The 27239-nt window shown below is 58.4% G+C and overlaps 1 protein-coding gene across 2 annotated transcripts; it reads right to left on the reverse strand.

Annotated features, from left to right (window-relative positions):
• Positions 1-4439: 4439 nt before the first annotated feature.
• Positions 4440-26307, reverse strand: FRMD8 (FERM domain containing 8). Of its 2 annotated transcripts, none has more exons than XM_080817597.1 (11): positions 26191-26307; positions 25796-25880; positions 23928-24092; positions 20175-20276; positions 19750-19808; positions 19466-19632; positions 17425-17649; positions 15253-15376; positions 14311-14454; positions 9089-9293; positions 4440-6169 (listed from the first exon to the last, which is right to left on the reverse strand). In XM_080817597.1, exons 2-11 carry the CDS (start codon positions 25878-25880, stop codon positions 6051-6053), a joined length of 1395 nt encoding a protein of 464 aa, XP_080673723.1. In that variant the 5' UTR covers positions 26191-26307; the 3' UTR covers positions 4440-6050. The 2 variants fall into 2 exon arrangements, with proteins under 2 accessions (XP_080673723.1, XP_080673722.1); XM_080817596.1 differs by having other exon boundaries at positions 23928-24095.
• Between the last annotated feature and the right edge of the window lie 932 nt (positions 26308-27239).

Consider the following 27239-nt stretch of genomic DNA (forward strand, 5'->3'; position numbering starts at 1 on the left):
GGTGCAGGGGCATCTGGAACTGCTTGCTGACACGTGTCAGTGGCCCCAGACATGGTCCCTCCAGACCGTTCCTTTCCAGCTTGATCCATGTGCCCTGAACCTTTGGCTTCTTGGACAGAGCGTGGAGGCTTCCCGGGTTGCCCTGCTGTGTTCTGAGCCCAGTGGGGCTTCTGGCTTCCTGTGGGTGTCTCGATGTACCCCAGGCTGCTGGCCACAGCGTGAATCACCAGGCCCCCTCCAGGGGCCGGATCTGCGGCGGCCTCCTGGCCGTGGTCGTGGTGGGAGCCACCTGTGCCTGACCAGCTGAGAAGCTGGGACAGGGGAGGCCCGCCGAAAGCTCCCCGATGCTGTAAGTGGTGCAGGATGAGCCAGAAGTGCCCCAGCCTCACAAAGGGCTGCCTATGGTGCTGGTTCCCATGACCTCTGCTGTTTGAGTTCTGAAGCATTAGGGCTCAGGCGGTCCTGAAGACCCTGGACCGCTGCCCTGACCCCTGCACTGGACCCCTCCAACCTCTTCTGGTCCGGGGTCCTCTGCAGCCAGGTGCTGGCTGAGCCAGGCTGGGGGAGGGAAGCCCCTGTGTGAGTCAAAGGCAGCTGGTATCTTTTTTTTTTTTTTTTTTTTTAGGCAGCTGGTATCTTAAAACAGCAACCTTTGGTGCACTAAAAAGCCCCCCATAAGGCCATTAGGGTGGTATTCGGGGTTCAGCTGTGTCCCCCCGCAAAAAGATATGTTCAAGCCCCAACCCTTGGGACCTCCGCATGTGACCTTAGTTGGAAACAGGGTCGTTGCAGATGTAATTAGTTAAGATGAAATGGCCAAGGGTGGGGCCCTAATCCCGTGTGACCGGTGTCCCAAGAAGAAGACAGATGCGCACAGGGAGAAGCCAGGTGACGACAAAGGCAGAGATGGGATGTGTGCAGCCGCGAGCCAGGGACTGCAGAAAAGCACCCAAAGCCGGGAAGGGCGAGGAGGGAGTCGTCCGTAGCTTTCAGAGGGAGCGCGGCTCGGCTGACACCTTCTTTGGGGACTTCTGGGCTCCAGAACTGAGAGGTGTTACATTTCCATCGTTTTAAGCTCCCCGAGCTCGTGGGACTCTGTCATGACGGCCCCAGGTACTCCTGCGGGTGGAACAGAGAGAGAGGCAGGACAGCGCCTTCGGGAACGTGGTCTCCTGGACGAGTGAAGGAGCGAACCCGACACAGTCGCACAGAGACGCAGCCCCACGGGCTGTTCCCAAGTGTCACCCACAACTTCCTAAGCTGGGCTGACATCCTCACTTCACACACGACAAGCTGGGGCTCACAGAGGTGACTTCCGGCCTCTGGGCGGTGGGGGGGTCCCGAACTTGCTGACCGCCTCTCCAGCTCGGCAAGCAGGGGCCGCCTCTTGTTTGTGGATGTGTGCCACACTCCGTGCTCTGCCCGTGGGCGTGGGAAGGAATCCTGACACAGGCCTCCCTTGTCTCCCAGGAGCCGGACAGGTAAGGTGTGGCTACCATCCCCATTTTAGAGATGAGGCAATAGAGGCCCAGACACATGATGTAAGTTGCCTAGGGCTGCACAGCAGGGAGGAGGAGTCAGACACTGACGAGGGTCTTGGCCTCCAGGGGAGAAAGGTCTAATCCCTTCGAGGACAAGAACAAGGATGGGGGTCCCGCGGGTGCAGGGAATGTGGGCTGGGGGTGTGTTGGGACGCCAGGGTGGGAAGGGGGTTAAGGAGTGCCGAGCAAAGGCCCCCAGGTGGGGAGACTGCGGGGTATGTTCTAAAAACAAGGGGAGGGGCGCCTGGGTGGCTCAGTGGGTTAAGTCACTGCCTTTGGCTCAGGCCATGATCCCAGGGTCCTGGGATTGAGTCCCACATCGGGTTTCTTGCTCGGCGGGGAGCCTGCTTCTCTCTCCTCCTCTGCCTGCCTCTCTGCCTGCTTGTGCGTGTGCGCGCTCTCTCACAAGTAAATAAATAAATAAAATCTTAAAAAAAAAAAAAAGAAAAGAAAACCAAGGGGAGCTGGCGTGTCTGGTGGGCAGAGACCAAGCTTAGCATTTGTGTGGACTGAAGCTGAAATAGTTCTAGGCCTCTCTTTCAGAAGGATAATCTTCTAAATCCTTCTTTTGCATATTTTATAAAACCATTGAACACACTGATGGCCTGACCCCAGGGTGTTTATGGGGGAGGCAGTGGGAACCCCCCTGCCCCCCTGCAGCGTGGGCAGCAGGCCTGCCGGGAGAAGAGGGGGCAGAGTGCCTCACAGACCAGGAAGGGGAGCTGCTGCTCAGTTGGGCTCCTTCCCCGGACCCTTCTTTGGTCTTCTCAAGGGTGCCTGGGGTCAGGATCACAGGCTGCAAGGCCTCCGACCGCCGAGAGGCCTCCCCGGCCCCCAGGTCTCCCCCTCCATCTGCCTATCGAAAGGAGTGGTTTGTCAGGGTCAGCCAGTGTGGGGCACGGAGGAGGACCCACGGTGAAGGGTGGGGGCAGTGTCCTCTCCTTCTGCCATGCTGGGTGGCCACAGAGAGAACACAAAGGCCCTTCTCTGAGCACAGCCTGTTGATGACCGAAGCGGGGTGTGTGCGCATGGGTGGGAGGACGCATTCTGCACTTGGGTCCACGAACCACCTAGAACTAGCAGTGGAGACTGGGTGGTGGTCGCGGAAGGGGCTCCCCCAGTCAGCTGGAGCCTGCCCACCGACAGGACGGGTGGCTCCCCTGGCTTCCCGGGCGGGGAGTGGAACGAGGCCTGGTCAGAGGTGGCCTAGGAGGCAAAGGGGCCGACCTGGAGCTCACAGAGGAGCAGGGCTGTGGCGGGAGGGGCGGCGTGGAGGCAGAATAGGGTCCCTCCATGATGTCTGCGTCCTGATCCCCAGAGCCTGGGCATGTTGGGTTATATGGTGAAGAGGAAGGGAAGGTGCCCTTCAGCTGGCTTTAGCGCGGAGACAGAGGGTCCCTGATTACCCACACCGGCTTAGGGTAATCCCGAGGCCCCTAACTTGGAAGAGGAGAGAGAGAGATGTGAGGACGTCACTCGCCTTCACTGGCTGGAGGGGACGATGGAGAAACGGCACCAGCGAAGGTGCAGGTGGCCTCTAGAAGCTGCAGAGGGAAAGGAAATGGATCCCCGCCCCGCCCTGCCCCGCCCCCAGAGCCTCCAGAAGGAATGAGGCCCTGCCAGCACCTTGACCTTCGCACAATGAGACAGTTCAGACTTCTGACCTATAGAACCGTGAGGTATGGAATGTGTGTGGTTTTAAGCCACTAAGGCTGTGCCCATCTTTTCGGGCAGCCACAGGTGGTGAGGGCTGACGGCACATGGATGAGAGGAAGGGGCTCCAGGTCAGCCAGGCTTCGGGGTGTTGGCACTTCCTTACCCACCAGAGTGGGGGTGTCCATGCCGCCAGCAGGCCCTGACCTCTCAGGGGGTCCTGTCAGCCCTGCCAGCTTCCAGACACAGGAGTTTTAGATGATGGTAAGACCTACGGAGTGCCTAGTCACAGTACTGGTTTTGGTTTTTTTTTAAAAATATTTTATTTATTGATCTGTCCGAGAGAGAGCGCGCCCGTGCACAAGCAGGGGGAGCAGTTGGCAGAGCAGACAGAGGAGAAGCAGGCTGCCCGCTGACCAAGGAGCCCGATGCGGGACTCGATCCCAGAATACTGGGATCATGACCGGAGCAGAGGGCAGCCGCTTAACCAACTGAGTCACCCAGGCGTCCCTAGTCACAGTACTATTACCAGTCCCGTCTTAAAGGTCAAGTGGAGGCTCATGTACGTGTCCACGGTCGTGGCACCACCCTGCCCTTGCCGGATGGAGGACCCCCCCAGAAGTCATGCTAGGGGAGAGGCCTAGTCCCGGGACCTCGCTGCCACACAGACCCGTGGCTGGCTCCTTTGAGCTCCCAAATCGTTCACAGTGTGAACTGCAAACCCCAAATGGTGTGCTTACCCCCCAGGGCCAAAGCCTGTGCCTACCTACACCGGAACCTGTGGCAAACAAGCTGCCCCTGGCCAGGCCCGGGGCACGAGGAGCCCTCAGCGTGAGCAGGAGAATCACCCAAACCCTCTGGGTTCTCTGGCCTCTCGGCTGAGGTGCTGCAGTCCAGACTGTGCCTGGGGGCCCCCATTCTCGGGTGTGAGGAGGACCAGGGCAGCAGGGGGTCTAACAGGCCATGACTGTATGGCTTAGGCTCAGGGGACAGGGACAAAGGCTCTAGCCTGCCCACTGTCGGCTCCTTGTTCCCCTGCCTCCCTGCAGACCTCCCTGCCTGGTTCTTACCATGAACCCCCAATCCCCTCCTGGACCTTCTCAGCCTGGGAGTCCCTGACCGACCACCAAGACTGGAGAACGTCCCTCTGGGCTCTCTCTATCGAGCTCAGCTCGGCAGCTCACAGAGCTGAGTACCTTGATGAATATTTACTACAAAGCACGCCAGCAGCCTGTAATTGACTCCCAGGGTGTAATTAACACACTAGTTTATTTCATAAGGTAAGCCACCCAAAGTTTGCTGGAAATTTATTTTATTATTAAGAAGTCACATGATACAAAAGAACGAGAATATTCAAAGGGCACTTGGTAAAATACTGCTTTGTCCCAAAGGGCAGGCAGAAAAGGTCATGGCACACAAGGGATGCTCAGATAACAGTGGAGAGACTGAAGAGTGAAAACAAGTCATGTGCCTGCGCCCACCCCCGCCAGCCGCCAGCCGCCAGCCCAGCAGACAGATAAGCATTCACCTGGGTCTAAACAGCGAGGGGGAGGAGAGAGCCAGAGGGCTGGGCGCCAGGCGCCGGTCCAGTGACTCCAGGAAGGGGGATGAGATGGCCCCTGGGTGGGAAATTCCAAAAGGCTGGGGATGCCCATTTATCATAACAAACAACAGAGTCCCTGCTGCCGGAGGCAAGCCCACCTCGGAACATCTGAGCCGGCAGGCCAGTCTGCATTTCCTCTGCCAGAGCTCTCCACAGGGAGGGAGGGCAAAGCAGAGCCCAGTGCTCAGGCGGGCTGGGCCTCCTCCCCGCGCAAAGTCTCAGAAGTGCCGGGAGGGCCGTGGACCCACCGTGGAGGCGCAGAGGGGCTGGGCCCGCCCTCCTCTACCCCCTCTAGGCTGGCTCTTCTGGGAGAAGCCAGGAGGGTGAGGCAGGGGGAAAAGCTACGCTCACCACCACGTCCAGCCTCCTTACAACGTCCCTGGAAAGAGGAGACCAGCTCGCGTGGGATGTCCCCACGCACAGGCCACCCCTGGGGTTGGGCGGATGGACACCTCGGCGCCACCTTGAGGGAGAGCAGGCAGCTCTGAGGTGGGTGGGGGTCTCCTCCTCAAGTTACCCCAGAGTTCCCAGGCTTCATGGAACGGGAGTGGATGAAAAAAGAGCAAACACGGGACATCCACCTCCTGGCACCGTGTTGTCCCCAAAGGCTGGCAAAAAGGCACTTCCTTCCGGTCAGAATGTGTCCTGAGCACGAGGCCTGAGTGAAGGGCACAGAGGGCTCCCCGAGCCAGGCCCTGCCTGGCTCCCTCCAGTTCCAGCCATCCAGAGACGGTCACCCTCTCTCTGCCTGCCTCCTTGCCGCCCCACGGGGCCGTCCCCAGACATGCAGCGTGGGTGGAATGCGGCCGAAGGAATGTGGGGATGCGGTCACCAGAGTCCGGGGAAAAGACCAAAGACCCACACTGGACCTACAGGTCCCAAATCCTATTCGGCGGCCCCCTGCCGTCCGCGCTGACCCCGAGGACCGCAGAGCAGGGGACACTGTCCATCCTGAGAGGGGCACAAGGGCAAGTCCCTGGCTGGCAGGAGGAGGCCAGAGCCTCCGCGGATGGTCCTGAGACAGCCACGGGGCAGAGTCCAGGGGAAGGGGCAGGCAGGACCCTGCGGGGTCCCCCCGGCAGCCGCGCGGGCCGCGGACCCTCACAGGCAGAAGCCGCTCCTTCCCTCCCCAGGGAGCCCCCCTGCCCCACCCCAGAGCCGCAGCCCGGTCCTGCCCCTCTGGGAGACGAACGCTGGGCCAGGTCCAGGGGCAGCCTCCCCCTGTGCCCTCCCCCTGCCCGGCGCCACGGCCCTCAGCCCTGCTCCAGGCTGTCGCTGGGCTGCACCACGGTGTAGCTCCCCTGGCTGGTGGACAGCTGCCGGCTGAAGAAGGACGTGGTGCGCTTTGGCTTCACCCGCCTGATCTGCTGACCTGTCACGGGAAAAAGAGGACCTCGCTGAGGGTGCGGCGGTCCAGGCCCCCCGGCGGCCCACACGGTAGCTCGTCCAGCCGTGGGGCCGCCTCCCGAATCACAGGCAAATCCGGGTCTGCACTCGATGCCGGGCCAGCGACGCTGTCCCAGGGCCTTCTGCCCAAACCGGTTCAAGAACAGACCGAAGAAATAACAACACCTGCAGTACGGACGGCGGGCCGAAGGTGCGCCTCAGTAAGTCAAAAAGAAGTCTCACAAGTTCAAATTTCAGGTATTGACAAGGTCAATACCAACCGTCCTAAGTGATGTTGATCACGCACCTTTGATAGGATGAGATCAAAATGGCACTTTACCTCTGGGACCTTCCTCTCCAGCCCACGACCCCCGCCTAAGGATGGGGAAAGCATCAGGCCAATTCCAGTCACGTGGCCTCCTATGCTATCCCGAGCGGTCTTCCTCCAAACGTTCAAGGTCACCAAAACCCAGGGAAATCTGAGAAACCCTCGCAGCCCAGCAGCGCCTACAGAGACCTGACGAGCAAATGCAGTGGGGCGTCCCGCCTGGGAGCCTGCGGCTGGAGAGGACGTTAGGCTAAGGTGAAGGGACTTTAGTTAATACACTGTATCCACACTCACTGACTGTAACACATACACCACATTCACATAGCTGTCAATTTTAAAAATCAAACAACAGCGCGCCTGCCTGCGTAGCTGAATGGGTTAAGCCTTTGCCTTCAGCTCAGGTCATGATCTCAGGGTCCTGGGATCGAGCCCCAGAGTCGGGCTCTCTGCTCAGTGGGAGGCCTGTTTCCCCCTCTCTCTGCCTGCCTCTCTGCCTACTTGTGATCTTTGTCAAATAAATGAGTAAAATCTTTAAAAAAATAAAAATCAAAATAAAACAAGGCAACACAAATAAATGAACAATAATCCACGAAGAAAACAGAAATGACCACGCACATGAAATTGGTCCAACCTCCCTAGTATCCGAACACCGACCCGAACAAGTTCTTGCCGTGTGCTCAAGAGGGACTGGAAGGCTGATGCGCACACTGTGGGACATCACAGCCCTGTTTTTAGGAATTTATCCCGAGGAAGCGGTTCAGATTCCCAGCCCGGATTTATAGCTATATTGTCTGCAGTGGCCGAAAACTGGAACTGTTGTGTCCCACAACAGGGAGCTGGGTGACGCCTAGTAGCCACACCAAGAAAGACTATGATAGTAGAAACGGTTATGTTATAGAAAAATTGTTTTGCTTTTCCTGATTATAAAAATGAAATGCTTGGGGCGCCTGGCTGGCTCTGTCAGCTAAGCATCTAGCATCTGACTTCGGCTCCGGTCATGATCTCGGGGTCCTGGGACCAAACCCCCTCCCCTTGCTCATGCCTTCTCTCTCTCTCAAATAAATAAAATATTTTAAAAAAATGACATGCTTGTTGTCAAAAATGTAAATACTACAAAGAAACACAAAGTAAAAAGTTGAAGTTACACAAATTTACCACTGTGGTGGGCGGGTCTCCTTCGTCCTACAACATGGATGCACTCTTGCGTGGGGCAGTCCTGCTACCTGATTTTTATTACTTGGCCTTATTTTGTGAACATCTTGCTATTTATTTTTAAAGATTTTTAAAAAATTTTATTTACTTATTTGACAGAAAGAGAGATCACAAGTAGGCAGAGAGGCAGGCAGACAGAGAGGGGGAAGCAGGCTCCCTGCTGAGCAGAGCCTGACATGTGGGTCAACTCCAGGACCCTGAGATCTGACCTGAGCGGAAAGCAGAGGCTTAACCCACTGAGTCACCCAGGCGTCCCCTGCTAATAATCTATTTTTAAAGATTTTTTTTTAAAGATTTTATTTATTTATTTGACAGACAGAGAACACAAGTAGGCAGAGAGAGAGGAGGAAGCAGGCTCCCTGCCGAGCAGAGAGCCTGATGCAGGGCTCGATCCCAGGACCCCGGGATCATGACCTGAGCCAAAGGCAGAGGCTTTAATCCACTGAGCCACCCAGGCGCCCCTAAAGATTTTATTTCTAAGTAATCTCCACACCCCACATGGGGCTCAAACTCACAACCCCAACATCAAGAGTTGCACACTCCACTGACTGGGTGAGCCAGGAGCCCCTACATCTTGCTACTTAAATCCAGGTCTTAGTTACTACATTTAAAAGCTTCTTGGGGTGCCTGGGTGGCTCAGTCGTTAGGCGTCTGCCTTCAGCTCAGGTCATGATCCCAGGGTCCTGGGATCGAGCCCCGCATCCGGCTCTCTGCTCCACGAGAAGCCTGTTCTCCCTCTCCCACCCACCCTGCTTGTGTTCTCTCTCTTGCTGTGTCTTTCTCTGTCAAAAAAATAAATAAAATCTTAAAAAAAAAATAAAAGCTTCTTATTTTGGAATAATTCTGGATTTATCGAGAAGGCCCAGAGATGAGAATACAAAGTGTTCTGCCCCTCATCCAGCTTCTCTCGGTGCTGGCTGGCTCCCTCCGTTACCGCCGCATGTTTGCCAGAATTAAAAAATGAACCACGCTGCCACACAGCTGACTGGACGACAGCCTTCCGGACGTCACCAGTTCTTCCACAAATGTGTCTGCTCCAGGGCCCGGTCTGAGACACTGCCCGTGTACCCGCTGCCCCGACTCCACCGGACGTGGCCCCGCTGCTTCTGTACCCACCCCTCAAATAAGGGACATGGGGAGTTTCCAGCGTGTCCCGTCCGGACACGGCCGCGGGGAACATATCTGTGGACACGGCAGTGATGGGGACAGAAAAGGACCCCTCCCGCCAGGGCCCCAGAGCTCACGAGACGTGACCCTCCCCTGGCTTTACCCCCTCCCCCCAATTAGGCCCCTGCCAGCTGGACCCCCGATTCGCGGTCCCCGGGGCTCCCTGCGGTGTGCACACGTGCGTGCGCGCGTGCTCACCTTCCTCCACGTAGTCGATGGTGGAGAGATGCTGGAGGCGGCTGCTCACCACGCTGCCCTGCCTGCGCAGAGGGGGGCGCTGAGCAGGGGGCGGCAGGGAGCCCGCGGCCGAGGGGGCGCCGGACACGTTCTCCGGGGGGGCGGCGGGCTCTGAAGTCTGGTTCAGCTCAATGCAGTACTCGATGAGGCTGCTCATCAGCTCGGCCTGGGGAGGAGAGAGGGGCCACCTGAGGTCTCCCCGAGACCCAGCCTTTCCGTACTCTGTGGAGCAGGATGGACCCCCCCTTTTGCTGGGGGTGGGGCAGAGATGAAACAAACACCACTTACACCAGAAAGGCAGGGGAAGGGGAGAGTCAGGTGCCTGTGGGCCGGGGGACAGGGCAGTCCTGATGGATGTCAGTCCTAAGGGAGGAGCAGGGGTCCCCGTCTCAGCTCTGGGAGGCGGGGTGGGTAAGAAAGAGCTTTCTAGGCAGAAGGCCCAGGCCGGGAAGGCCAAGCGCCCCAGGCTGCTGCCATCGGGCCGGGGGCGGGGGGGGGGGGGAGCTCAGCGGTAACTGGAGGGCGAGGAAGGGAGGCAGAGGGCCCAGGCGGGGCTTTCTGGGTTGTAGGAATGGAGGAGACTTGTCTGAGAGAAGAACCTGCAGGCCGATGAGGAAGGGGGTGGTCCGACCACGGGGTGCGGGTGGGTGGCTCCCTCCGGGCCCTTCTTCAACCACGCTACCTTCTCAACAAACCTGACGTGTAACACTTGTTGCCAGAAAAGGGGAGGTGACCGGATGGCAGTGAGCACGGTCTGGACACCACGTGATGGGGACCCTAGGGGTCAGATGGGTCCAGAGACAGAAAGCTGTCAGCGGGCGGCGTCCCTGGGTTACCGAGCGCCCATCCCGTGCTGGTGCAGTGACAGGCCGTGGGATACGGCAGCGACCGAGGCGGATCCATATGCCCAAGAAGGGGACCGACAGGAGGAGCAGGGTCAGCGGCCAGGCTGATGGCCCCACGGGGACAGCGACGTGGCTGGTATCTGCCCCCATCCAGTGCAGCCCGAGGCCTCCCTGAAGGAACACAACCCAGCCAGCACCCGTTCCCCACAGCTGCCTCCTTTCGTCACTGAGAGACCCCACACGCAGAGCAGGCAGTGGGCTGGAGAACAGGCGGGCAGCCAGCGGGGACAGAGGCCCCGGGCTGTAAGCCAAACAGGGAGCCCTCTAAGGCCCCTGGGACAAAGCCTCAATCACAGCACGACGCTCCCCGAGGTGCAGGGAGCCCGCCATTAAAACTACATCACGTGTGACAAAATTAATATCCATCCGAGATAAAGCTTGACAAACCAGGAACAGAAGGGAACTTCCTCGACCTGACGACGGTGTCTCTGAAAAACCTGCAGCCAATATACTAACTTAGAGCAAGAATGAATGTAATTCCCTCCGAGGTCAGGAGCACATCCGGATGTCTGCCCACACCTGCTCAGCACGGTATTAGACGTCCAACAGAGTGCCATCAGGCCGGACAGACACAGGCACACAGACTGGAAGGCCAGAACATGACTGTCCCTGTTCACTGATGACACAACTGTCTACAGAGAAAACCCCAAAGAATCTGCAGCAAAACTGTTAGAACCAGTGAGTGAGTTTAACAAAGTGGCAGGATGTATCAGTATGTAGGTAACAAAATCAGCTGCCATGCCTACATATCACAATGAACAACTGAAAACTGAAATGAAAAGTCACGGTGTTCCTCCCTTCCTCTTCTTCCTGTTGTCTAGCATGCAGATGTGATGGCTGGAGTTGAAGCAGCTATCCTGGACCATGAGGTGTTTTTTTTTTTTTTTTTTTTAAGATTTTATTTATTTGACAGAGAAAGACAGCCAGAGAGGGAACACAAGCAGAGGGGTGGGAGAGGGAGAAGCAGGCTTGCCCCAGAACTGGGATCCCGACGTGGGTTCAATCCCACGACCCTGGGATCATATGACCTGAGCTGAAAGCAGACTCTTCAATGACTGAGCCACCCAGGCACCCCCCCCATGAGGTGAATTTAAGATTAAGAGAATATGCATTGCAGGCAATAAGATTAAAGGACTCTGAGTTCACAATAACAGATCTGGACTAGACCGCCTAGCCATAATGTTACGTGAGAGAAGAATACACTTTTATGTCACTAAAAAACAAATAAATAAAAATAAATTTTAAAAAGTGCCATCTATGGTAGCACCACAAAGAGAAAGAAAGCAAAGCAAAGAAATACTTAGGGGTAAGTAAAATAGAAGACATTCAGTATCTGTATGCTGATAACTATAAAATGTTAGTGAAAACAATCAAAGACAAATGGAGACGGACAAATCGATGGCCTAGAAGACTTAGGATGTCAACTGTCTCCAAATTAATCTACAGATTCAATGTAATCTTAATCTAAATCCCAGGAGGCTTTTTGGGGGAAGGGTAGAAATCAACACGTTTATCCTAAAATTTAAATGGAAATGCAAAGGAATGAGAATAGTCAAAAACAATTTGAAAAAGAACAACGTTCTGGAAATTGTACTACCTGATTTCAAGACTTACTATGAAGTTTCAGTGATCAATACAGTAGGATTAGTGGAAGATAAACACAGAGATCAAGGGCACAGAACAGATAATCCAGAAACAGACCCACACCCCTCAGCCAACTGAACTGCAACCGAGACACAAGGGCAATTCAATGAAGAGAGGGCAATCTTTTCAACAACACTGGAACAGAAAGAAAAAAGGGAGAGAATTTTGAGCTACATTATCACGCTTCACATAGAAAAGCAACTTGAAATGGATCACAGACTTAAAATTATAAAACGTCTAGTTTCTGAAATTTTATTAAGAGTTCTGGGGGCATCAGTTAAGTGTCTGCCTTCAGCTCAGGTCATGATCTCCAGATCCTGGGATCAAGCCCCATGTCAGGCTTCCTGCTCAGTGGGGAGTTTGCTTTTCTCTCTCTCTCTGCCTCTGCCCCCTCCCCACCGCTTGTGCGCCACATGCACGTGCGTGCGCTCTCTCTCTCTCTCTCAAATACATAGAATATTTTTATTTATTAAAAAGATTTATTATATATTAATATTACAAAGTAATATTAATATAATATCAATATTATTAATTTCATTTATTTAAAAGATCTTTTTATGTTATTAAAAAGATTTTATTTATTTATCAGAGAGACAAAGTGAGCGCATGAGAGAGCACAAGCAGGGGGAGAGGGAGAGGGAGAAGCAGGCTCCCTACAGAGCAGGGAGCCCAACGCAGAGCTAAATCCCAGGACCTGAGCTGAAGGCAGACACTTAACCAACTGAGCCACCCAAGTGCCCCAAATCTTTTTTTTTTTTTTTTAAGATTTTATTTATTTATCTGACAGAGACAGGGCGAGAGCACAAGCAGGGGGAGGAGCAGAGGCAGAGGGAGAAGCAAACTCCCTACTGAGCAGGGAGCCGGATGCAGAACTGGACCCCAGGACCCTGGGATCATGACCTGAACCAAAGGCAGACGAGTAACTGACAGAGGCACCCAGGTGCCCATAGATAAAATCTTAAGAAAAAAAAAAAAGAACTAAAAAACTTCTAGAAGAAAACACAGAATATCTTTGTGACTTGGAGTTAGGCAAAGGCTTCCTAGGAAGCCAAAGCACAAACTCTAAGAGAAAAAAAAACAATTGATAAAATGGACTCCATCAAAATTAAAAACATCTCTTCAAAAAAATTAAGAAAATGAAAAATCAAATCACAGGCTAAAAGATTCGCAAAATGTATCTGATAAAGGATGCCAGATACAGAACGATCACTCCCAACTTGGGAAGAAAAGAAGCCAGTGGAAACACGGCCCGGTGATCTGAGCAGACGCTCCGCCAGAGACGATGTCTGGACGGTGAATAAGCACACGGAAAGGTGCTCGACATCACGGGTCATGAGGACAAGGGCATGGAAGTGGCAGTGGCAGGTCACCCCCTGGCATCTGTGGGACTGGCAGATACGACTGGCACAGACCACGTGCTAGGCAAGGGTGCGGAGCGCCTGGAGCTCCCGGGTTGGGGGCGGGGGGGGGGAGATGCCAACAAAAGCCATGCAGACACTGGGGGGCGATGCAAGTAACCCCAATAAAAAACTGACAAAAGCTGTGAACAGACACGTCGCAGCTGGGAAGATGTTAGCAAATCCGCTGTTCTCCACCCGACTGTGCCGGTCACACAGGCACGTTAATGCATCAGCACGGACTCTAACATGGCTGTAAATTATACCTCAATGAAACGGACTGAAAAATAAAGGACAAAAACATAAGGAGGGGCGCCTGGGTGGCTCAGTGGGTTGGGCCGCTGCCTTCGGCTCGGTCCTGGGATCGAGCCCCGCGTCGGGCTCCCTGCTCAGCGGGGAGCCTGCTTCCCCCTCTCCCTTTCCACCCTGCTCATCCCTTCTCTCTCTCTCTCAAATAAATAAACTAAATATTAAAAATAAAAATAAAAAAGAGGTCTAGCCTAGTGATGTAGAAATTATGGAGTCATCGGCAAAAAGGTGGGACGAGCCCAGTATCAGAGCTGTGAGAGGGAAGAGCTCAGGGACGCTAGGGCACTGGGTCACAGGAGCTATGGCAGGGGACAGGAGGGTCCAAGAGCTCACGGTCAAGCTGAGAGGGGATGGAGGACAGAGATGCGTGCACTCTGGCAAAGCAGGGGCCACTGGGCTGGCGGCTGGGAGGTGCAGGGGTGCGGGCTGGCTGCAGACGGGCGCCGTGGAGGAGGGGAGGGTCCAGAGACCCCAGATGGTGGCTGGGGTGGAGGTGTGTTTTTGGGGACAGGAGTCCCGACCCATGTCAGTGCTGAGACGAAAGGACGAAGTGTGGGAGGGAGGCCTGCGCCATGAACGGGGCTGGGAGCAGGAGGGGCGGGGGTGAGGGCTGGGTGACCGGAGTGAACCACCAGGCACGGTGGGGCCTTCGCCCTGCCACGCCCGCTCCTCCTCCGAGAGCACCCAACTCCCGGGGGTTCTTGAGGACGGGGGGCAGTGTGGGCTGCTCACATAGCACCGGGAGGCCCAGGCCTTCTGACTCTCAATGGTGGCCCCGGCTCAGCGGATGTCCTCAGCGGATGCTGAGGGTCCCCAGGCCCTCAGCAGCCGGCTCACCCCCTTGTGGGTCAGCCTGGAGCCTCCAACAGTCTGGGGCGCCCTGAATCCTGGCCACCCCATCCCTACCCGTGCAGGCGACACCCACTACCTGCTTGGAGTAGATCTTGAGGAGCTTGTTGACGGGTGTGCCCTCGTTGTCCCCATCGAACTCCAGCCATAGGACAGACTCCTCCTCCTCGGGGGACGTGTGGTCCCAGGACAGCTCCTGGAAGCGCAGGCCCAGCAGGACGTGCTGCCCAGAGGGAGACGCGGGGCTTGGATTCGGCTGAGCAGAGTCCCCTCCTCTCCCCATCCTGCTCAGGGGCCACCAGGAGGGGACACCCGGCCAGGCTATTTACCTCCGAGGCTGACTCTAGAGACAGCTGGGAAGGTCGCCCCTCCCACCCGCATCTTCCCTCACTTGACCCAGAGCCCAGCTGGGTGGCATCTCAGCAGGAGGCCGAGCCCCTGGGCTCTGGGCCCAGCACCGGCACAGGGAGGTGCTGGGGTCCCACTCTGGAGACAAGCAGCAGTCACCCCACACCTTCCTGCTGGTTTGGAGAGACTCCTGCCCAAGTGCAAAGAAATCACCCCACGGGGTGGGATGCTGACACGACCTTCTACACAGGGAACCAAGAGTCAGCCTGTGCCAGACATGAAGGGTGGGGGGTGGCGGGGAGAAGCGGGACTCAGGAGAGCTGCTGGTCCTGAGGCTTTTCTGGAAAATGCAAACTAGTCTCCAGCCACTGGTCCAACAGAGCAGCCAGACCATGCCAGACTCCCTCCACTCAGAGGTTTAATCCCAGCTGCAGCCTCCCCCTGCCCGCTAGCCAGAGAGGCTGATCTAGAGCAGACCCCAAGGAAGCTCGCGGATGGCCCCGAAAGCCCCAGGGACATCAGAGGATGGGAGAACAGACCAGCCACCCAGTCTGCCTCCAGGCCAACCACGGGCCCAGGGGAACCGTGAAGGCTTGGGTAAGGACCCCACGCCATCTCCAGGGAGGCCCCCTGCCCCCCAACCCAGTTCCCACCCTGGGTGAGCTAGAGGTACCTTCTCCCTGCTGTCAATGACGTGCACGCCCTCCAGGCTGATGGCCACGTCCACTGGTTTCCGCCCGCCCCGGTGCAAAAAGCCCTGGGCCGGCTTGTCAACCTCACCGTGGAAGAAGGCGCACCTGGGGAGGGGAACCGCTGTTAGCCTGTCACCTCAGGCACCAGGAAAAGACGGTCCAGGGTCTGGGCTCTGCTGCCACGGTGCTCTGGCCAGGCCCTGTCCCGGGCACATGAGACGTTTAAGCTGTTTTGGTAACTGAAGTTTCAATGAAAACTGAGAGTGGGGTGGGAGGAAGGCTTCCTGGAAGTGGCGGCATCGGTGCTGGTCGTGCAGGACAGAAAGGTGTGAACGGGAGGGGAGGAACTGCGGGGCACAGGGGAGGGTGTGCACCGCAGAAGGAGGGAAGAGCACGAATCTGGGTGTGGGGTAGCCAGTTACATCCGGGGAACAGCCAGGAGCCCCAGGACTCGGGCTGAGGCTATAGGAGGCGGCCAGGCCATGGTAGGGTGGGAAGAGCCCTGCAGCCCACTGTCAGGCCAAGACCCTTCAGCAGCAGTGGGATCCGGCTGCACCTGTGTGGGGGGCCCATGAGGGAGCAGCAGCCACCCTGGGAGGCCTTGGGGCTCGACACTGGGAAGGGTACGGTGTAGGGACCCAGACATGCCATCTCACTGAGCTGCCACCCTCTCCCCGGTCCTGTCATGTCCTTCACCCTCCCATGGCTGCCTGGCCCGTTGCCCGCTTGCACCAGGCTCAGCCAGAGCCCACGCCGAGTCCCGCTCTGTGACTGCCTGCACCCCTGCACCGAGGCGGGCCTGGACACAAGCACGTGCTGCCTCTGATTCCCATGAAGAGCCTCACTCCTGTCCCTGCTCCTTCAAGACCTCGACAAGGTCCGCGATGACGAGATGCCGACTTCACAGATCACTGAAGTGACCCAGAGAAGCTGTCTTGCCTGTCTTCGTCTACCCGACTCTCACCCGCCATCGCTGTCTGCACACACACCCTTCACCCACCGTAAAAACTAAAGACCTTCTCTCCCACTCCAGTCACAAACGCTGTATCTCTTGCCTCCGTTCCATGGCGCTGACCCCTGAAGGCGCTGGTCACACTTGCTGTCTCCGGTCTGTTCTCACTCCTCCTCCACCCCGTGCTACCCCGTGATGCTGGAGCCAAGGTCCACTATCGGCCACATAGGGAAGCAGCAGCACAGGACGCCCGGTCACTTCCTCCTGCCCTGCCACTCCCCTTGGCCTGGCTTGTAGAGACCCGCCTGCCCGCCTCGCCGGCCCGGGGCCTCCGTGTGCCTGGTCCACACCCACCTCCTCGGCCAAATCCTGGGGCTCCAGCTTTAAACCACCCAGATGCTGATACCCACCCATTATGACCCGACTCTAGACTCAGAAACCTACACGTCCGCTCAGAATGGCCACCCGAGTATGCCGCGAGCATCTCTAGATGGACACATCCACAACCAAACCCGCGACCTTCCCCAGCCTGCGCCCTGGCCCGGGCCAGCTCAGCTGGCGACGCCATCCTCCGGTCGCACAGACCAGACCCCGTGGCATCCCGTCTCCTTGTCTTCTTCGCTCCACCGCACGTCTGTCCAGCAAATTCTGCCTACTCTGCCCGCAGCGTTTCCGGCACCTGACCACGTCTCCCTGCCGATGTCCCCACCGCCTGGCCTGAGCCGCAGCTCCCTAGCGGAGTACTGTCACGCTGTCCTCACCGGTCACCCGGCTGCGGCCCCTGCCGTCCTGCAGTCCGTTCCCACCTCTGCTGCCGTCTCCTGTCCCCCCGGAACGTCAGCCTCACCAGGCACGGGCCAGGCCTCTCTGCTACCGAGTTACCGGTAGCACCGAGGAGCCACCAGTAGGTAAACGAGAGCCGCCGAGCCGCTGTGGACAGTGTGAGGGCAGAACTGGCTCAACAGGTCAGCAGGTCTGCCCACCCCGCGGCTGTGGCAGGTGGCGGCAGAGGACCTGTCTGGTGGCTTGGCCTGTGACGGGAGCGAGGGGAGGACAGGCGTCCAGCTCCGTACCCGTGGGGCCCAAGGTGCTGGTGTGAAGACACACCTCACATGACAATAGAGCTTGGATGACGCAGGGACAGGCACCTTGGCGGGCTGTGCTGGCCAAGGCCAAGAGAGAGTGCTGGGCTGTCGCTTACCCGTAGAAGGGCAGCTCGTGGCTCTTGAGGAGGTAGGCGCGGTAGTGGGGGCTCAGGGAGGCCCCGTGCTCGCCGTCACTGCCGGCCGCTTCCTTCACTTGGCAGTAGGCGCTCAGCAGTCCCTGCTCGCCTGTGCTGGCCTTGGCCCCTCGGCCCCGGAGGGCAGCAAAGAGCCCGTGGCCCCGCTTGCAGAGGTGGGCGGGGAGGAAGGAGTCCAGCTTCTCCCTGCAGAGGAAGGAAGATGGGGGCCCGGCATGAGGAGGGGCTCCGGGGCTGAGGGCCTCAGGGTGTGGCCTGCTCCTGGGCAAGGGCAAGCGAGGCCCCGGACCAGCACCGCTCCGGACCAGCACCGCGGGCCCAGCAAGCACGCCTGGTGGGTGACTGGCCTAAAGGGCAGGCCAGGAGACCAAAAGGGGAGCTGCAACCAGGCCCCCCGCCCAGACAGCCCGTGGCTGGAGGGTTTCAGCACAGCGCCCCGGCCCTGAGTCAGGAAAGTTTAGATTTCTGAGTTAGTGGAACTCTGACAAAGAAAAAACCGTGAGGCAAGTGACCTACAGCTTTCCACGTATTTTCTGCCAAACACGGATATATTAAAAACAAAAACAAAACCCACCACCAACCCAAAATCTGTCAGCACAGGTTTGAGAAAGAAAAGAGGTTTCCAGTAACACAACCGTGAAGCAGGCAGCCCGGGGTAACCGCGAGGCTCCCGGGCAGGCAGTGCGGGTGGTGCGCTGGCCACGAGGCCGACTCAGCCGGAGCTCTGTCTTGGAGCAGCAAGCACCTTCTCGGAGGTTCTCCATGGATCAAATAAGGATGCTAACTGCTACTTGCATGGTAGTGCACTGGCCTGGGCCTGGCACCGAGTGTCGCGGAGGATGCCATTCTCACCTCAGAGGGGTGGGGGCTCTGCTGTGCCTTCTGCACGACAAAATGCCCCAGGCCACCGGCAAAGGCGGGCTGGGCCAGAGGGAGGGCTGAGGTAGGGTGGTATGAGGAGGGGTGTCTAGGGGGCCATCACCCTTCTCGGGGCTCCTGGGGGCACTTGTTGCTTGTGCCCCCACATCCCTTCTTCCAGCAATAGCTTTCGCCTGTCATCTAGAAACCCAGCCTTCCCCACTCCCATCCACGGGTCTGCGCAGGCTCAGGGCTCGCCCATCAGCACCCTGGCCATGGTGTCCCCTTTGGGTGGACCTGAGGCTCAGCCAGGGGAAGGGGACGTCGGAGTGAGTCTGAGGACTCTGGTGTGTGAGGGGAGAGACCTCTCCCGCCAATACGTAACTGCTGTGGCTCCCTGGCCTGCCTGAGCGCGAGCTGGCCCTGAGCGCATGGGGCTGTGCCCTGGGAACAAGGACAGGTGTCTGGGGACCCAGCCGGAGCCCGCTACACCTGGACCACCTCTGGACCTTTCCGTTACTCGGGCCGACAAAGTCCTTCAGATAGACACATTTTGGGCTGCGTTGGCCATCAGGGGCAACAGCAGCAGGCACGCCCCAGGGCCGGGCTTCCTCTGGCCACCAGCCCCTGCCGGGAACCCTCAGGCTCGGTGAGCAGGGTGGTCTGTGTGAGGCCCCGGATGCCAGTCCCCCCGGCACAGGGCCCTGTCTCTGCACATCACCTCCTCCAACACTGTTCCCTGCACTGCTGGGGGGCGGGGCCTAGGAACAGGCCGTGCTGAAGTTTCTCTCCACCGCGTTTATCTGTGACCCTCAGGATCATGGTTCACGGAGATCAGAGAGCGGCCTGGTCTGCTCCCAGGGCACAGTCAATTTGCACAGTGAGGAGCGTGGCTGAGGAGACGGAAGCACAGAGCCAGCGTGCTGGTGTGTGAGGAATGGAGCCTCATACCTGGAATTTGGGACGAAGCTGGCAAGGAGGCTCAGAGAGGGCAAGGGGTGACTTGCCCAAGGCCACACAGTGTCAGGGCCAGCCTTAGGGCCGAGGTCTCCTGACTCCAGATCTTGGAAGATCACCTGGAAGTAGGGTTCCAGGGCAGCCCTCCCCACCGCGGGCCCCTGCCTCGGGTCACACCGGCCCTCACCTCAGGGCGCAGGCTGTGGGCTGGCCCGGCTGGTAGGGCCCGAGCTGCACGCGGCACACCAGGGCGCCCAGGGCCTCACAGTCCTCCACGTCGCACGGGTACCGTGCGGCCAGCACGTTGCCTTTGGCCTCCTCATAGAGCAGCCGCAGGACCTCCTCATCGTGGATCTGTGGGCCGGTGGGGTGGGGAGGGGCCGCTCAGCTGGGCCGCCGCACCCGTGTCCAGGGGTCTAGGGACACAGGGCACCGGAGATGGGTGGTCCCACCCGGGGCTCACGGCCTCACCTGGAGCTCCCGCCGCTTTGGGAAAAACACGTTCCTTCGGAACTGCAGGGAAGGCTCATCTGAGGAGAGAGGCTGGGGGTCACTGCCTGGCCCCCCCCAGCCCGGCCCAGCCCTCTCCCTGCACAGGTCCGGTGCCGCCCTCCCGCACCACGACTGCCAGAACCCGAGGGCCGTCCCGAGAGTGGGACACCTGGCTTATCTCGACGTGTTTGCTGTCCCCCCACGCCACCCTCTCCTGGCTTCCCCCCAAGGAACCCGTAAAAGCTGGTAACTGAGGCCCAGGGGCCCGAGGGACTGCCCTCCCCCCCGCCCCTGGAAGCGCTCGGCCTCCCCGCTCCCTGGGCCCGACCTCCGGCATCGAGGAGCCTCGGCTGCCCGGAGCGGCTGTGGCCGCCCGGGGAGGCCCAGGTGGGCCCAGCACTAACCCGCGGCCACGTCGTCGTCGGGCGCGTCAGTGAAGCGCAGTAGCAACTCCGGCCACTGGCGGCCCAGCTTGTAGGGCCGGTGCCGGGGCTTCAGCTGCACCTCTGCGGAAGAGAGGAAGTGGCTCGTCTGCGCCTCGGAGCGGTACGACGGCCCCGCGAGGACACAGCCATGGTGGTGGCAGTCGTGGCCGGCAGCTTTGTTTTATTTTAAGATTTATTTATCTATTATTTGAGCAACAGAAAGAGGAGGAGAGAGCACGTGTGTGCGCACATGCAGGGGGTGGGGAGGGCGGGTCAGAGGGAGAGAGAGAATCTCAAGCGGATTGCCTCCCCCACTTGCCACTGAGTACGGAGCCCAATGCGGGGCTCGATCTCACGACCTGAGCCGAAACCAAGTGTGGGTCACTCAACTGACTAAACCCCTCTGCCCTGGTGCCCGAGTCATGGCCAGCATTAACTGAGCGGGTAGAAGCTTCCAGAAGGACTTCAAGTAGATGATGTGCATCTGCCCTGTGGTAACACTACCCTCATTTCATGTGTAGGGAGAAATGAGGCTCAGAGAGGTTAAGTTACTTGTCTGAAGTCACACAAGGGAGAGAGCGTCAGGCTCCAAGCAGCGCCAGCCTCTGACCGTTCCCTCTGGCACCGAGGGTCGGCTGGAGCGGAGAGGCTACGGCTGACGGAAGGTGCCAGGGATGCAGGTACAGATGAATCCCCCAGGGCCATTAGGAAGCAGAATGCAAAGCTGGTAACCAAGGCCCGAGGGGCCGCCCTCCCCTGCCCCTGGCAGAGCCTGGGCCTCCCCCTCAGCCGGCCCCACGTCCGGCATCTCCCCCAGGAGCGCCAGCCGTCCATTTCATGCATCCGGCTCCCCAGCTCATCTCCCTCTTGCTCCCTCTCCCACTCTGCTCCTGCCATATAGGCCTCCCTTCAGTCACTTGAACCTTCCCAGCTCGTCGGTGCCTCAGGGCCTTTGCACTTGCTGTTTCTCCTGCCTCAGACTCTCTTCCCCCAAGACCCGCATGTGGCTGGCTGGCTTAGGTCTTAGTTCTAGTGTCTCCCTCTGCAGACCCTTTACCAAGGCACCTTCCACGCCAACTGCACCCTGATTTGGTTACCTTTACGGTATTTACCACTATCTGATGTCACCCCCTGTCACTGCCCCACTAGCCAGTGAATCCTCAGGTCACTTCAACAAGAGTGGCTCTGTCCCATTCACTGCCGTACCTCGGGCCCGTCCACAGGCCCTCACGGAGGTGGGCAGAATGGCCAAGTGCACCGCTCATGCCCAGCCCCTTGACTCTGGGCAGCCAGCTGGCCCAAGACTCAACGGTAACGAGAAAGAGCTTTCATCTCCTGTGCCAGTGACCATGGCCTTTGAGAAGTCAGAGGTGATTTCCAAGCTATCAGTGATGAATGAGCATGGCTTCCGGAGGTCAAGGAGCAGGGAATGGCAACATCTACGCCGTCACCTGATTTCCCCTGCCTTCCGACTCGCTTCTGACCCCTATCTCCCCTCTTGACCCCCCAGCAGAGGGCCCAGTGCCTTATCCCGCCAGCTTAAAGCTAAGAGTCCCCATCTCTGTTCTTTGGACTTCCATCTGGTCCCTGATGCTAACCCAAAACAGGAGCCACAAATCCCCACACTGGCCTCCCTCCTGCCCGCAGCACCCCCCCCGCAATCAGCTTCCTCACACCCCTTTCTCCGTTTCTCCCATTCAGATTCCCCAGTGGCTCCTCAACCCTTATTTCCAACGTGGATCCTTGACCACACCCATCTGTCCCCACCCCTGCCTCACCCCTCCCCAGAAGGGGGACTGGCCATGCACCCCCAGCAGCAGCGTCCTCTCCCCTCCAGGAGAGTCTCCCTCTGCAACCCCACCGACCCGGTCACCCGGGGGGGCCACTGTGGGCTCTCTGCCTGGACGCTCCCAGGACACCAGAGCTGGACGGCACAGAGACCATCCAAGGACAGGTGGAAAACTTGAAACCCAAAGAGGGACAGTGCTCACCTAAGGCCCCCAAGAGTTAGCGGCTAAACCAGGACCCGAGCTCCTGTACCAGACTTTAGACTGAGAGGACCCTGAGAGCGGGACACCTTTAGTCCTGCTTCCCAGTGTCCCCAGTGCTTAGAGTGCCAGCCAGCATGGTAGGGGTGTGTGTGTGTGTGTGTGTGTGTGTGTGTGGTTCTACACATACTTGTGAGGTGAACAGGGTATTTGACCAGCTGGGACCCCTGAAGACACTGAGGGGAGTGGACCCGGGACAACGGTGCCCTTCCTTCTGCCCGTGGCCCAGCATTGATCCCGAACCCCAGCAGCTCAGAGGACTCCCAGGATCACAGCATGACACCAGCCCCGTGGTCCCACATGCTTTCCGATGGGGCCTTCCCATCTGGAGACTTTCACCCAAATGAAACTGATGGTCCCTGGAACTGGTTCCATACAGAGCGACGAGGGCACTGAGAAGGACAAACTCCCCGAACATCCAGCTTGCGGTGTGGCTCCAGCCAACAGCGCCCTGCCCCTACCCTAGAGCCCTGGGCCATCTGTCACTGCTTACCCCACTCTGAGTCGGGGGCAGCCAAGGGTTCCGAGGGACCTGAGTCAGCGCTGAAATGGCCTCTCGGCCTTCCTGAAACCCAGCCTGGGAACCAAGTGGGCGCTGACTTCATGCCGGGGCCTCTAGCCACCCTCGTTCCCAACAGGGCGGTGGCCCAGAGTGACCCTGCTGGCCACACAGGCAGCCCATTCATGTTCTTGCGGGGTGGGGGGGAGCAGGAATGCGATGAGGAGGGAGTGGGGGCGGAGGAAGCAGGAGGAGCAGACAAGAGGCCCAGCTGCGGGGACAGGGAGCCTGAGGCAGCACAGGGGCGAGCCACCCCCGGCTTCCCAAAGATACAAACCAAGGGGCCCACCATTTGGGCCAAGACCCGGAGGCTGAGAAAAGGGCAGCTGAGCTGAGTGGGGAACGGACAGAGAAGACGTGTCAGCAGGAAGAGAGTGGGTGAGAGCAGCAGCTGTACAGGAAGCTTCCATGGTGGGGGGGCACGGACAGGATGGAAACACATGGGAGGGGCATTCCCTCCCCCACTAGGCTGGGAGAGATCCTCCCTGTAGGGCAGAGGCACAAATCCCACTGGTGTCAAGAAAGAAGTAACCGCTAGGGGCCCTGAGGGACCAGTCACCCGCTTCTTGCCCCGGTTCCTCTACAAGAAAGGAAAGTATTTCAGCTCAGCAGATATGCCTGGCCCTGGCGCCTCTTGGGGCATCCTCTCCTCTGACCCCCTTCCACTCTGATCTGACTCCTACTACTCACGGAACCCATCACTCCAAACCGCCAACTTCTTCATCTGCAACACAGAGCGGGGCCATGAGGGTAAGGAGGGATTTCGCTCAAGAAATGCCCACTCAGGCTGCGGCACAGACCACGTGCTCCACGAGCATGGATCCCTTCCCTCCCTGTCCCTTAGTCCTGCTCTGCCTGATGCCCCAGGCTCCAGCACCACAGAGGCTGAGGACCAGGACTGACCCTTCCTCGGCCACAAGCAGAGAGAAAAAAGGGGGGAGCAGAAGAGCCAGGCGTCCTCTCGGGGCTCTGGGGCCTAAAAGTGGGGGCGAGCTGTAGGTCACACCTAGGTCCCACCTTCTCCTGATGCACAGCGGCCAGAGCTTTCAGAAGCGATCCCCTCCCCGGCCCCTGGTCACTGCCCTTCTGACCCTCCAGCCTGGGCTTCTCACTGCCAAGCCTTACCCAGCAGAGGGGACACAAGCCAGAGCGCGAAGACGTCCAGGGCGATGTCCGGGAGCTGCAGGACCTCACGGACAGCCCGGTGCAGCTCATGGGCACTGAGCGAGGGCAGGTTGTCCACGGCCAGGGGCAGCACTGTGTCATCCGCCAGGTACACCAGCACATCAGCTGCTGCAACGGAGGCTAGGCGGGGTCAGCTGGGCCCGCTCCCTAGGCATGGGACCCCTCTACCCCCCATTGGGGCCGGAGGCCCCTCCCTGCACCTTGGGGTGACCAAGGCTACACCCAGAGACAGTGCCCCAGCAGCCCCAAAGGACCCTGTGAAGAGCGCTGTTAAGACTTACTCGAGACCCTCAAACCACCCAGAAACCCTGCAACTCTGGCCCAGGGACCAACCTAGCCCCACTCTAACTCCCAAAGGTTCAAACTAAGGCTGGCCACTGCACTCCCACACACTCTCCTGGCAGCCCCAAGGACTCTGCTGGGCTTCTTCCTTGACAGAGAACATTCCACAGGTGGGGACTGAGGCAGAGGCAGGCTGAACCCATCCTGAGATTAGAGGAGTTGGCATATCAGGCTGGGAAGCAGGAGAGCTGCCAACCCACTGTTATCCTTAGGCGAGTAGCTGTCTCTCTCTGGCTCAGCCTCAGACGGAATTGAGGGTTCCTAAAGCTGCCCCCGGGGTAAAGCAATTTCCAGAGCTCAGCTCCCATAGGATTCGTCACGCCTCAGGACTCAATACCATAGCCTTTCAGGACGGTCTAAAGAGGCCAGGAGAGGGGCGCCTGCGTGGCTCAGTGGGTTGAGCCTCTGCCTTCGGCTCAGGTCATGATCTCGGGGTCCTGGGATCCAGCCCCACGTCGGGCTCTCTGCTCAGCGGGGAGCCTGCTTCCTCCCACCCCCCCCACCCCCGCCTGCTGCTCTGCCTATCTGTGATCTCTCTCTGTCAAATAAATACAAAAAATCTTAAAAAAAAAAAAAAAAAAAAGAAGAGGCCAAGAAAAATACAGCCTAAAAAGTTGGGTTTTACTTGTGACAGCCCATAGCATTCTTATTCGGAAGCTGGTGCCGAAGGGAAACCCTTGGAAGAGCAGCCAGATTCAAATTCCCCATCCCTGGAGCTGAGGGACTGTGGAAGGGACAGGAGCTTGGAGGCCCGTACACTTGGATCCCAGTCCTAGCCTGGGCCCTGGCTAAGCAGGCTGACTTCAGCAACGTCAGTTGTTTCATCTACAAAGCAGGGCGAACACCCCTCTCTCAAAACATGGCTGTGGGTCGAATGGGGGTGAAGCCTATGAAAGGCAAAGGCGTAGTTTATCATTGACACAAGTGAAAGCGCATTTTGGATTTCCAGTCTGTTCTGCCGTAACCGCTACTTTCTTGACGGACCATAAAATCATCTCCAGGAGGCTGTGATTCAGACTCACGTTTCAGGTAGGGACAACTGAGGCAGGACAGGCTCCAGGAAATAGTGACTTAATAACCTCTCTAGGGCCCAAGTTCCTTCCTTATAAAATGAAAATAATGATCCGTGCTTTCAAACCGCTGTTTGCCAGAAAGAAATCAAAGAACCTGACCGCGTCACTTTCCATTCATGAGATTTCGTTTGAATTTCACAGCTCGGCAAGACTTGCTCCTTTTACAAATGAGAAACGGGGCTTCGAGAACGGTACCCACCTTGGCCAACAGCCTAGTGACAAAGCCCAGCAGCTCTGACTGTCTTCTACCACTTCTCCACCCCTCCACAGACCTTATTTGTTAATGAATATAGAAAATTCTCTCTAATGAAAGAGATGACAAGCCAGGGCCACTTCCCCAGGGCGGGGGCCCCAGCTCCGTATAGATGGGAGGGGATGGGGACAGGGACCCACCTCGGGTTCCCACGGAGGACACGCTGCTACGATGGGACCGCTCAGCGGGGCCCGGCTGCCCAGCATTGCCTTCTGTCCCGTCCATCTGCAGAGAGAAAGAGAAAGAACGGTTCCTGGGGGATCCAGGGATTGAGGGTTGGGGAGCCCCTCAAGCTCCCACTGAAGAAGGGCGGAGTCCCGGCTGATCTGCGAAGGTGAACAGCATTAGCCAGAGGCACCGGTGGGCAGAGTAGTGGCTCTTCGGCCCCCTCTAGGTCGAGGCTGGCGGGAGGGGTCAGGGCGCTGATGGTCAGGAGCGGGGTCGAAGCTCGGCCGGCCGGGATGCCGGCTCAAGGCACGGCGCCCTCCCTCCCACCCGGGGCGGGAACCCGCGCAGGGCGCCGCCGCGCACTCACCTCGCGGGGAGTCAGTGCCCGCCGCTTCAGCCCACGCTCCGGGTCTGAGCCCGACCCCCAGCTCTGGCTCCCGCCCCGGGGTGGGCGAGGACTCCGGAACCCGCTCAAGCACCGGCTCCCGGGGCTGCGACGCGGAAGCTGGGGCGGAGGAAACGCGACGCTCACGGCCCCGCCTCCCAATCCGCAGGAGCCAATGGGAGCCCGGGGCTGCGGCGCACGCGCCCTGCGCGGCGCCCGCGCGCTCACTCCTCCCACGGGCGCGGGCAAGCCTGTGTTCCCCCCGCCAGGTGGCTTCGCGGGTTTGCTCACGGCCGTGGTCAACAGGTGGCCTCCCACTGGGCTGCCCGCTGGCCCGTAACAAGGTGTAGCGAAGGTTCGAGGAAATCGAGAATGGGGACTCACTCGCGTGTGGTTTGGGGCCGGTCCCCTCACCTGTGAAAGGGAGTTGCTTCCTGGGACTTGTCAGGGATCCCCCTCGTTCCGGGTCGTGGGTAGAGGTGACTCAGGCAGCAGCCGTACTGCAGCGCCCCTGGGCCATGACGGGTGATGGACTCTTCGCTGGGGTCAGAAGACTGGGTCCCAGGCCGGGCTCAGCCTGGACAAGACCCTTCTCCTCCGGGCCCCAGTTTCCTATCCTGTAAAATGAAGAAGTTGAACTCAGTGACCTCCAGTGACTCTCAAATTATATGCTAGGAACTCAGGCCACGCACACTTGATTTTCCAAGGAGCAGTCACATGAGTCCTCTCTATCTTAGTCTGGAGACCTTGAGCCGTTCCCAGACTGGAAAGAGACAGACAGGTGTGAAACCGCCTATTCCAAGGTCACGTCACCAACATGTCCTGGCAACGCCAGCATGTGTACGTGCTGCTTCCACTCCTGCTCCCTTTCTCTTGCAGCTGACTTGTTTGTGCCTCATTCTTCTCCTGTGTGCCGTCGGGAAGCGGCATGTACACCTGATGTGTAGATCTCAGGGAGAAAAACAGGTCCATGGGGCACCTTCCCGAGCCGGAAGAACCAGAAGTCATTCTCGTCACAACAATGGGCTGGA

This window comes from Martes martes (assembly GCF_963455335.1).
Source record: "Martes martes genome assembly, chromosome: 10".
In the NCBI taxonomy this organism is placed as follows: Eukaryota; Metazoa; Chordata; class Mammalia; order Carnivora; family Mustelidae; genus Martes; species Martes martes.